The sequence below is a fragment of the Anabrus simplex genome, chromosome 14 (assembly GCF_040414725.1).
Source record: "Anabrus simplex isolate iqAnaSimp1 chromosome 14, ASM4041472v1, whole genome shotgun sequence".
In the NCBI taxonomy this organism is placed as follows: Eukaryota; Metazoa; Arthropoda; class Insecta; order Orthoptera; family Tettigoniidae; genus Anabrus; species Anabrus simplex.
The window spans coordinates 98,498,023-98,511,025 of record NC_090278.1 but is presented as its reverse complement, the minus strand read 5'-3'; the positions used below and the strand labels follow the sequence as shown (position 1 = coordinate 98,511,025).

General features: G+C 37.8%; 1 protein-coding gene across 1 annotated transcript in view; it reads left to right on the top strand.

Moving 5' to 3' along the window:
- The window catches only part of Mcm7 (minichromosome maintenance 7), a 55,674-nt gene that overhangs the window by 2,582 nt on the left and 40,089 nt on the right, over window positions 1-13,003 (top strand). The window contains exons 4-6 of the mRNA XM_067158528.2: window positions 6,149-6,273; window positions 10,389-10,569; window positions 12,735-12,872. Of these exons, the coding sequence (XP_067014629.2) occupies window positions 6,149-6,273; window positions 10,389-10,569; window positions 12,735-12,872 (444 nt within the window). The remainder of the gene's footprint in view (window positions 1-6,148; window positions 6,274-10,388; window positions 10,570-12,734; window positions 12,873-13,003) is intronic.

Genomic DNA, 13,003 nt, shown 5'->3' with positions numbered 1-13,003 from the left:
CTATAATCTTACTTCACGAGAAGTATGTCATTTGCATGGTTTAAGCTATCTGTTCGAATGGAAACAGCACAGAAGTTACCGAATCTGTGCCGACATCTCGCAAACAACGAATTGACTTGACACATTTTCCACTTGGAGTGGAAAACATGCCAACATGTTAAAAGTGTTAACCTCAACATTCTGAGTTAACATGCAAAGTCAGTTGGAAGACACAATCACAATATACATGTCAATAATTGTAACATGTTAAATTTAACATGTTGGTGTTAAAGGTTAACTCGTTCCAGTCTGGGCCTTAATATCCCTAAGTAACGTTCTGGACTGGGCATTTTTAAGGATCGGGTATGATGCGCAAAGGTATCACCCAAATATCACTATAAAATTTGTCACAAATGGAACATAATAATTGCTTATACACATATCAAGTGAAAAATCCCTGGCAAATTAAGAAATACCGTCGTTATTTGAGAAATATGAAAACATATATAAGGCTTGTAGACAGGACTGGTTTATGTCGTACTATGCTGCTGGTGCCGTCTTTTGTTACTTTATTCAGGTCCAGGGCTAGCACCGTGGAATGGAAGGGCTATGTCTGTAGATTCTCATTATCTTTGGCCAGTACAAACAGCAAAATGGAGGTCAAAAGAAAAATAGCATGATCCCTGGACCAATAAATATTTTTATTTCTGTTCGAACGAAATCACTAGTCCACTGAATTTTTCTTATGTACATTGGCCATATCATTTTTTCGCCTATTAAATATTGCATATCGCGATACAATTCATGAAATGATGTCATTGACAAGTGAAGAATGAAACGAAAGCAAAGAACTTCAGTGAACACAGATATCACACACGAAATTGTTCAAAGTGTTAGACAAAAGACATACGTGTGTCACTGTGAGCGCAACACCAAATGTACTTGTAAAGTGGTGAAGTACGTATTAATATTCTCCAAAAAACATATATTTCTTAATTTGCCAGGGATTTTTCACTTGATATGTGTAAAAGTAATTATTATGTTCCATTTGTGACAAATTTTATAGTGATATTTAGGTGATACCAATGCGCACTATACCCTTAAGGATCTTTAAAACATTATATCTCTGTACCTGTAGGAGATATTGGCATGATTCTTTTTTCTTTATGCTTAATTGAGCATCTAGTTTTGAAAAATGCTGTTTGTCAACTATCACTTGAGATTTTAAAATAGTTTATATATTATACCATGTTTTGCAAATGGAAGCAAGTTCTGACAGATAACTAAGCAAGTACAGTTTTCTGAAATACTGTTATATTTACCCTATTTTGCTAATATACAATGTGCATTGCAATTACAAAACACTAAAGAGGACGATATAAAAATAATAATAGTAATAATTACAATAATGAAAATGGGAGCTCTTATGAAATTTTATTTTAATTGATAAATTTTGTCAAAAGTTACTCAAATGTAAAAATGTTCCATTTACCACAAAAGACTTCTGAGAATGAAAAAATACAGTCTTCTAAACAGGCAACGTTACTAATATGTAGACAATCTTACGTATTCACGCAAATATGAAATATGCGGGAACATGCGCTAGGCCGTAAAACGAACTCCAGTCATAATGAAATGTAAGAAGTTTTTTCAAATTCATATGTCAATAATATGTTCATTTGCGCATAAACTTATATAAAAAATATCAAAACTATCACTTTCATCAAGCATATGTTTGCAGCGAGAAGCCATGTCTTAGAGCTCACTGAGTGACAACATCTACTGGTGCATGCTGATCGAAAATATCGTAAATTCTCTGACTTAGACGTATAATACTGCCATCTGCTTAAATACTCTCGTAACTAATGCTTGAAAACACACAATGTAACCACCAGAATGTGTGCATAGCTCGTTCTCGATTTTTAGTGAATTGTCAAAACTTACTACGGGCTATGCCCGCAGACCAGTCTGAGCGTAATTTTGGCCGCTGCGAGCTATGCTCGCAGTTAGACCGCAAAGTGTTAATCAGTGGAGACCGGCTTTTACAGTGACATTTCGTAGATAGGTATGCGCTACTACATAACAATAAAGATGAACTATTTTCATTTGGTTGTTGACAATATGGCTAGTATAGTGATGCCATCTATAACTACCTTGACTTTCGTATTAAAGTGTTGCCCCTTTTCTCGTCACTAGCACGTGGTCAGGTGTAATTCGCGCGTTGTAGTATTGAACAGAACAACAGAGTATTAGTATTGAATAGGTGGAGCCTTCCTACCCTTTGATAGTCATGGTCCATATCTTCGTGATAATCACCGTTTGTTTCTGTTTTGTTTTTCCAATCAGAACATTAGAAGACCACCTTCCACAAAACCACTGGATGAACCTGCGTGAGCTATTATTAATCTGGCGCCCTTCCCAGTCGGTTGATTACCGGAGCTTTCAGGACTGTCATCAGTCCAAGCTTTAGCAATGTACTCCCCAGAATTCACCCACGTCTCATCCAACCATATTACCTCGTGGAGATCCTTACCACCAAGTTTATTTAGAAAAATACTCCTAGCCATCACAATGTGAGACTTTTTAAGCAGCAGTTTTCTTCTGTTCAGTTTTCTATATCAGAAACCAAAAGCTCGCAGTACCAATTTTAAGGAAGTTTTACCCCCGGAGAAAAGCTTTTCCTGTTTACGGGAGACTAGTAATTTTGTCACGATAGGGTATTCCTTCCTACTGTAATAATCTTACACTTGTCTGTGTATTGCATCAGCCAGGAAAGAATCGATTTCTGTTACAGGAGATGGCTTAAATCGTTTCCAGCAGTGCTAAAAAACAAGTCCCCACTATCAGCCCCGTTTCTGCTCCTGTTAGGTTCCCCAGTCCTTTTTTCCTTCAGTTCCTGAAGGACAACACCTTTCTGAATAATAATCCGCTTTGAAAGCCGTAATGTTTGACTTGTACGTTCCAAGATTTGATCTGCAGGAACACAGGGACGACCTTGCAAGCGTATGATTTCCCTCTCCCTCTCGTAAAACTCGCGAGTTCTCCGCACTAATTCACCTGCCTGACTATTAAGAGGCACTCCTCAGCACAAAGGATTATCACCTTGCGATTCATCATATTGTCGTTTCAGTGACATTGCACTGCACTAGTTACAAAAAAATTCAGTTATCTCACAAAAAATTGATAGTGATCAATTGTCAATACGGACCGTAATGAAATTCATAACTTATGATATGGGCCATGTTCGCTTTTTGAATTGGTTTAAAGAAGCTCCTGCAACAGTTCAAAGGCCCGTCTGTCATTGTTATGGGCAGTGCACCTTTCCACTCTGTAATAATGGACAAGACCACTACTTCGAGCGCCTGTAAAGAACTGCTGCAGGCAAGAAATATCCCAGCGCATATGGGCATGACTAAATTAGCCTCATATGCACTGGTATAACAAAACAAACCGGCATACGTAGTCGATGAGGTAGGACACAAGGTTGTTAGGTTGCCGCCGTACCACTGTCACTTCCAGTTGGTATGAAGTGAAGTAAAACAGTACATACACACAAGTAACAAATCCTTCACAATTACTGAAGTGGAAAGACTGTTGCTCTAGTGGATGCGGCTTCGTGGAGGAAGAAAGTTAGCCATGTCGCAACGTTAATTAACTCGGCGATGGCATCGCTGTCAGGAGTTAATGATCTGCCCGGGCGACGACGATGACGATGTAGAAGACAACAGCAGCAACAAAGGCGATGGTAGTGATCTGGAGGGTATAGAGTCTCTACCAATGTGAATAAGGTAAGAAGAATAACGTTTCTGAATTTTCGTAAATTTAGTAGATTTTACTCGGAATGTTTTGTGTTAGCAATGGTGAACTATATTATTGAACATTTATTGGTGTATTTAAAGTGAGATTCTTGTCTGCCGATTTCTTCCGCATTCTCTAACATCGCAGTAATAAGAACTTCGTAGTAGATTTATCTCGTATCATTTTGTGTGATGATATATGTTATTGTAAACTTAATCGGCGCGTTGAAAGCGCGATTGTTGTCGACTGAGTTCATTTATATCGTGTATCATCGCGATGACATTAAAAACATTTCTCTCATGTTTCTAAAATCTTGCGTGTCGTGCAATCGGCTGTTGTTATGGCAGCAACACTGCAGTGTGACCAACATTTTCTGTAGCTGTCATGTGCAGCCTTACGCCGGCCGACCTATAAATCGTGCCTCTTCGAACTCGGACAACATTGATTCCACTGACCTTTACATAGGCCTATATGAAGTGTGACATACTATGCATGATTACTCTTTTCTCTAGTCGAATATCGATCTTTTCCGCTTGCTACATACATTTATATGGTATGTCACATAATGTACAATCTCGCTCAGTAAACTTCCTGTTAAGACATATTTTATGATGCAAGCCATGAATTACGAGTCTTGTCAGAACGGATCTTGGTCGATTTTCGTCCATCCGCTGTCATTTTTTTGTGTCAGTAACTTAGCCTATTAAGTCTTGAAGAATTTCTTCACATTTTTGTATTATCTGGATTAAATTTAAGTTGTATGTCACCAAAAGTACAGCTAACATGGTCAAGACTTGTCCGACAGGTAAAGTGGTGGTCCGTGTTGAAAATGGTATATTATTAGTTTATTAAAATGGTCAACCTATTCAGTACAATACATTCTTAAGAATGTTAACAACTCACACATGACACTCAAATTGGGACATGTTCCGCCCTAGTTGTGGGTATCTTCAGCCTAATTTTCCTCCTCAAAATCAAATGTTATCGGGATCCCGATATTCTCAAATTGAACCATCTTAATACCGCGCTCGATAACTGCAGTCGCTGAAGTGCGGCCAGTATCCAGTAATCGGGAGATAGCGGGTTCGAACCCCACTGTCGGCAGCCCTGAAGATGGTTTTCCATGGTTTCCCATTTTCACACCAGGCAAATGCTGGAGCTGTACCTTAAGGCCACTTCCTTCCCATTCCTAGACCTTTCCTATCCAATCGTCGCCGAAGACGTGTCAGTGCAACGTAAAGCAAATAGAAAAAAAAAAAAAAAAAGCTAAAATAGTACGAGTTAAAAATACAATGTGTCGGTCTTATTACTGACAGGTGAACAGATGTTTAGTGGAGTTCTTGAACAGTCTTAAAATTAATTCATTAAAATGTCTGATGTTGGCAGCTATTAAAATTATCATGAGGTTAACAAATAATGATACATTAACACATTAGGACATGTATACAGAGATTTAAGATAAGTCGTCTGGATGTTAATTAAAATGTTTGGTGTCTGATAACCTCTATCAATAGTATTCAAAAGGATATGTTTGATGTTTCTAAAATCGTAGTCCTATTCTTTCTAAGTGAAGTCTTCTTTACAAAAGGCACTTTTAACACATTGTGAAATCGAAATAACTGTGAGTTACACTGAGCCAAACACTTGGTTCATGCTTATTTAAAAATGATCTATAATTGTCTGGCGACATAATTTATACACTGTAATGGTTTGGAGAATTTGAGATAATAAAGATAGTTAAATCAACGATAATTCTAAAGTGCTCAAAGCATTGTATCTGCCCCGGTCTAGATCCTCTTAGTCATTTTAATAGGTGCCAACATGATATTTTAATGAATTCATTTAAAGACTGCTTCAAGAACTCCATTAAATAATTGTTCATCTGTCAGTAATGAGACAGACATTTTATTTTTAACTCATACTATTTTAGGTATTAAGTTGGTTCAATTTGAGAATCAGGATCCCAATAACATTTGATTTTGAGGAGGATTTTTGATTTTTAGGCTGAAGATGCCCACAACTAGGGCGGAACATGTCCCAATTTGAGTGTCATGTATAAGTTGTAAACATTCTTAAGAATGTATTGTTATTATTATTTACATTGTATGGTCTTCATTGGACCACTCTAGCCAACTTTATACAAAGAATTTTTCAGTTTCCTGTCAGCCCAGTACTTCATTCTCTTGTCTGTGACTTTCTTGATTTTGTCGGTTTTGTTTCTTAGGTCTTCCAAGAATGTATTGTATTGAATAGGTTGACCATTTTAATAAACTTAATTGTTTTAAGATAAGGTAAAGTCTTATCGGACGCTTGAAGTGACCGATAATGGTTCTACCTGGATCATGTGCTAACAGCTCGTTGTTTGTGACAGGTGGTGGCCAAGGACGCTCTGGACGTCTACATCGAGCACCGCACGGCTCTGGAGCAGCGACTGAGACAGCCTGGTGAGCACAGGGACCCACACAACAAGTATCCTCCAGAGCTCATGAGGAGATTGTAAGTGCAGCACTTGGTTTGATGTTGTAAGAGATTCCTTACCTACTACATCCCTTGCCATGCAACATTAGTACCATGGGTCGCAACGTGTATCACAAACATATACATGCTTATCGCTAGCGATGCGCAAGGCTGCCAACCTCTGTAGTTAGGAACCAAGATAAGCTCTAAATGACCTTATTACCTTTTTTCTTGCCTTGTGGATAGTATGCGCCACGGCCATAGATGAAGAGCTCCTGAAGGGAGTGTGGCAGCGCATGTGGATATGTTATTAATACAAGGTTTTGTACGTGATTGAGACGGAATGATTTAGTGCAGTTGTATCAACATTACGACTTGCTTTCAAATAACAGAGTGTGTGAAATGTGGTGTGGCGTTAAATTGTACACAAATAAGAATGGTTGTAGTATGACCTTTGCGTGTCATGGAGTTGAAGGGGGTGTCGGGTGTTGTTGGTTTCTAAGTGGATGAAAAAATACTTCCTTCGGAGGTTCAAATTTGAAGTTGTTTGAAATGCTGTCGTGTGGCCCATTCAACTGAAGGTCGAGTTGGGTTTTTGTAATAAAATTAGCGTTGATTGGTCCAACTTCTGTTGAGAGGTTTGTGTAACTTGGATGGAGGCTAGTAAAAAGGAAATAGTCAGGCCTGGTATTATTGTTGAAATTGATGAAAGCAAATTTGGTAAGAGAAAACACCATAGAGGGTGGGCAGTGGAGAGAGAGAGAGAGAGAGAGAGAGAGAACCACAAAAACTTTTTTTACCTTTAGAGAAAATGGGCAAGGAGACTGCTGGCATTCATAAAGGATTGGATACTGCCAGGCAGTATTATCGTCTCAGATTGCTGGAAGGCTTACGACTGCTTGGAGCACAAGGGATTCGTCAATCTCTGCGTTAGCCACCCTCTTCAGTTCGTGGACACGAAAAAGAGTAGTCACATACATTCATATCCTCTATTCTTTCCTATAGTACCGCTTTTCATTCTCAATAACTCATACTCAATTTACAATATCCTTTTTTGGTCCGTGCTGGTTCGAGATTAATACTAATTACTGCCCACTTCTACCTGGCATATAAAATAATATTCAAGATCTCAACCATAGTTTCGGCCTCAGCCATACAGTTATTTACCCTGAAAATACTACTAAGCAAGGTGCAAATACTAAAATAAGATTAAACATATCAGCAATCTGCTACTCAAACATAGACTAATTTGTCAACAATTTTTTAAGAAAAGAACCTGTATATAATATCAAACAGTATAAGTCGCATATCATGAGGAACCAAAAAACTGTGCTTTAAAATGCCAGATGTTTTGTAAAATCATTTATCGATTTTGTATGAACTTCCAGTACATAAACTACACCAAATTTTACTTTTTCAATCACCTAAAAACAATTTTAGATGCACCAAATAATACTGTATTTTTAAAAAAGACATGTTACTTGTATAATACAATGGGTCAATGTTATCTAGCCATTTTTAATGTTTTTCATGTAGAATATGACTTGCTGTTAAAAGTATGACAAGCATACATTCTGTACTGATTCTACAGCATATTTTTACTTTTTTGAATATTCCTTGCTATTAAACTTTCAATGGCTGATGATGGCATAATGGATTGCCAAAACCAGTTCCAAGGATGTATTTTACAATAAGTTAAATAAATATGTGATGTTCTAAACAGACCATTATGATAATGTATTGAATAGGTGGAACCTTTAGCTTTATCAAGCATTGTAAATAAATACATACATAGGGGAGGGTAGGAAGCGATGCCCAGTGACTGCCCTGCCGTGCACACTCGGACATAACAAGCACGGCAGCTACGCTGTTCTAGGGTTCGGCAGGAGGAAACACCATTTTGTGGGACGTCTTGCTGAATCCCTATTTAACCCTTATAGGACCAGCTGTCGATATTTCGTCAATGGAATAACAAGATATCCGTAGGCCAAACATTTTAACACATGATCTTCAAGATCATTTGGGGCTGTTTTGATTGAGTATGAGAGTCAAACCACGAAATAAACACCAACAAGTACAGTACAGCACACCTAATGCAGAGTGCCAGCTCATGTTAACCTTATTGCCGAGCTGCATGTGCAGTCTGCTGTTGCTCTTTCAACATAAACTCCGTGTGGCGGTAAGTAACCTAGTGCACTTTTCTCAGTTTTATCGTTTTTCTTATTTACGGTATCTCCTTTCCAGAAATCTGATAAATTATCTAAGAAGTCATCGTCAGAGTTCTTGTCCAGTTCTGCCTACAATTCGCAACTTGTCGTACGTTTACAGAAGCCATGGCTGCATCACTCGAAACAGAAAACACTCAAAATAATTATTGACTTAGAAAGGAGATACCGTAAATAAGGAAACAAACTATAAAACTGAGAAGAGTGCACTAGGTTACTTCCCGCCTCACCTCATACGATGATGATGATATTATTATTATCATCATTATCATCATCATTATTATTATTATTATTATTATTATTATTATTATTATTATTATTATTATTATTATTATTATTATTATTATTAACCGTTACAGGACCAGCTGAAGAACTGTGTACCAAATGCCAAGAAAGATGCCATGGTGTGTGCATTGTGAATTGTATTTGTAAACAAGCTTTTGTAAGTGTGGAAAACAACTGAAAAATGTTTAAAACATTATTGGGTCAGTTTCAGTGTGTTAGTGTTATTCAGAGTTTCTGGCTTTGTATCTACAAAGTGTAGGCAAACAATTTGTTCTTACTGCTATGCTGGGGTTTTTCAGCCTTCAGATCAAGTTGACAATAACGATATTTTTTTGTTAATTAATTACAATCCAAACTCAAAAAAAATGACGGAAATTGAAGAATGGAACGTAAATAATACATTTGCCATAGATACATTTTGCTTAGCTTAGAAGCTACAGATATTTCATTTCAACATTTAAAAAAAAATTAGTGTGTATATAAAATATTGTTTATTTTAAAATATTAAGTTTGTTCAAACTGCCTCCGTTTACATCTCATAAGAAAAAAGGTTGTTTTCCCAAGATTTTGAAAAAAGAATTGTGAAGAAACATTTATTATGGACTAAGTTGTAGGTTTCTGAAAGAAGATGTGAAAAATTAGCCTCGAACGCATGGGTCTTGTTCGCCATACCACATGCTTTTAATAGGAAATAAAATGGTTCAACCTATTCAATACAAGTGAATAAGAAATGTAGTGTTACACTCTTATTAGATTTAATGTGGTACCGGTTTCAACCACCAGTCTGGGTCATCATCAGCCGATTAAAAATACAAGAACACATAGGAAAACAAGAAATTAAAGGATGTCTTTCAAAAGCAGTTGAAGAGGAAGACTGCGTGATTTTAAATCATAAAATCCAAAAAAAAGTTGAAGATCAGTGACTTATATGAAGCACGGCACAATCCCCTGAAGAGTAGCAGAACACACACAATGTCCGGCATTGTGCTTTTAAATGTTGACCCAATTTAATGTAATTTATGTATGTATCAATGTTAATAGCATCTTGTAGATTCTTAAGAGATGTGGAACAGTTGATGTAAAAAAGCAATTGTGAAGAGAAAAATGGTAATAAGCACAATATTGGAAACAAATGGAAAACACATATGCATATCATGTTATTTCTTGAAGATTAGGCCTATGTTGCGCTGATCTTGAGGAGCTGGCATCTCACTTCAATTAAACGACTTGTCTTCAACTTCTACACATTTTTGGGACTTCATATTATTAAATTGTGTTGTCTTTGCGCTTGAAAGTGTATGCAGGCTGGTTGACTGAACTGTTCACCTCTCCTCGTAAACATTTTATACAAGGTTAGTGTAAAATAATTTTAAGAAATAATATTCGTCCTGGAAATTAAGATAGTTCATGGTTCCAGACAAAGCGTTAACAAGTTGATAGATTAGACACGTGTCACTACCAAAATTGTCTGCCTTCTGAATACTTCCTAGGGGAGATAAACGAGAGTCAAGAAACCGTGGTTTCAAAGCAATAAAAGAATTAGCAATGTTGCAACAGGTCAATGACAATGCCACCTGATATTTATGTAGAATGTGCACTCAGGTCAGAGACCCCTGTTGACCTTGTTTGTTGTGTTGTCCACAGCGAGGTGTACTTCAAGGACCTGTCGCTGAGCAAGCCCGTCCCTATCAGAGACGTGAAAGCGGAACACATCGGCCACCTGGTGACGGTGAGAGGGATCGTGACGCGCTGTACGGAGGTGAAGCCTCTGATGTGCGTCGCCACCTACAGCTGCGACCAGTGCGGAGCCGAGACCTACCAGCCCGTGAGTATCGGATAAAGTGCGGCACACCCGACACTTGAGGCTGTGGCTGTTTATTTTGTATTTACTTTTATGTGATGTTATTGCAGGCCATTCAACATTATCTGGAGATAACATACAATAGAGGGAAATTTGATTGATCCACCTGTTTTCAATGACAACATTTATTATACAGTACCGGTTTCGGTGTCTATGGACATCATCAGCTGAAACAGGTCGTATGAACAAAGATGTAGTGCATGTAGACCCTTAGTAATAATAGGATGAAGAATATAAACAAGTTATGAAAGTGAAGATATTAACAAATGTTGATCACTCAAGTGTAGCACTGCTAAACACTAGGTGAAAATAAAACATGGACACCCAAAAACTGACAGTCCTTCCAGAGTATTGATAATAAAGTAAAGCTTGTAACATCAATTCATAAAAAGAAGCCGTCATTTATGAGGTAGTCAAAGAAGTGGATCATATTGCAGGCAGAGAGACAGTAGAAAGTTCAGAACCTCAAGTGTCTGTGCTGCTCCTCAGCATTCCTTATAACACCTCTCCTTTTCGAAATAACCGATTCATTTCATAACACTTCCTTCTCTGTGCTTTCCCTAGATAGTGCAACAATTGGCCACTACCCGTGTTTGTCCCTGTAATGGTCGTACAGAAGGCCTGTGCATACGTAGACGGTTTGCTCTGTGCAACATCTTAAGTTCTTAGGAACGTTCTTCCATTAGAAGCTGGGGAACGTCACCTAGCATCTTCCACGATCAGAGGATCTCGCTTCACAGTTAGTAATGAGGATACCACTGGGAGTTGGAGTGCTCACTCAATGTCTCAGGATAGAATAAAACAGACATGAAGCAAATCGGTCCAGTAAACTCTTTTAATATATTATGTGGCTTCCAGCAACAATCATTTGTCATTTCTAGTATAATCGGAATATACTCGTACTTCGGGGGTACGCCAACCAAAAACTTCACTGGTCCAGATGAACACACTTAGAGTTGAAATTGTATAAAATATAATCCAAGTTGGATACTGTTAAATTAAAAAAAAAGTGATTACAGTTTAAGAATTGACTATGGTGTTTAAAATGATTAAAAATGTTGAAGGGGAAACTTCTTCGGGCGACAATTGCGTTTTTGTGGAACGTGTTTTAATTTGCCGAAATGTCCAGTGTGTCCTTTATGAGAGGTTTTCTATACATTCAAACGTTCGTACTTAACATTACTTTTTCTTCTATTGCTTACATAATGTGGCCTAGATTATTATTGAAAATGGTAATAACATTCATGTCAAAGGAGAAATTGTCCATATTAAATCAATATTTGCACCATTAAACTAACTCATTCTCGTTTAACTGAGTTCGAGTTGTGTATTATTACATGTGCTCTGTACTAACAAAAAATTATATAATACAAATCATTTAAACTATTGTACATATTTCAAGAACACCATTACATTTTCTTAATGACCAAGCTCGATAGCTGCAGTCGCTTAAGTGCGACCAGTATCCAGTAATCGGGAGATAGTGGGTTCGAACCCCATTGTCGGCAGCCCTGAAGATGGTTTTCCGTGGTTTCCCATTTTCACACCAGGCAAATGCTGGGGCTGTACCTTAATTAAGGCCACGGCCGCTTCCTTCCAATTCAAAGGCCTTTCCTATCCCATCGTCGCCGTAAGACATATCTGTGTCGGTGCGACGTAAACCAAATAGCATTTTCTTAATGAGCGACAAACTGTTCTGCAGACTTCAAATTACATCGTACCACGTATCAAATATCTTGCAAATAAAAATACTGAACTGTTACAATTCATTGTTTAACAACTTATGTCATTCCCAAAGATTTACAATAGACAATTGAGTTTTAAAAATTGTTAATCACATTCAGGGAACGGTAGAGCGCCGAGCCCAATTTGGAAAATTCGATCCTGGCTCAGTCTGGTGCTCAAATAAGTCAGCTTTGTGTTGGTAGATTTACTGACACGGTCAGGAAGAAACCAGGAGTGTTTATGTCCATCCTTATGATGAAATTAACTCGTTCGGATCAATGAGACAGGCATCAGTGTGGAGATTGTTCAACACTCAGCTGTCATTGTGTTTGACTTGTTAGTTCCCTACCTCCGAGATCATATGGTGTACTGTGGTGAAGCTTTGGTTTTGCTCTGTTCTACAGGTGGCAGCGCTGAGCTTCATGCCCCTCGTGCTGTGTCCCAGTGAAGACTGTCGTGTCAACAAGTCTGGTGGACGACTCTACCTGCAGACCAGAGGCTCCAAGTTTGTTAAGTTCCAGGAGCTGAAGATGCAGGAACATGTAAGTGTTGTCTTTCTTTATATTCCTCCTCAGTAGTCTTTATAAAATTCTCCATATGTTGTTGGTTTAGAAATAAACTAATTCTCATATGAAACATAGAATATGGTCAGAACAAAACACATTGTGTTAGC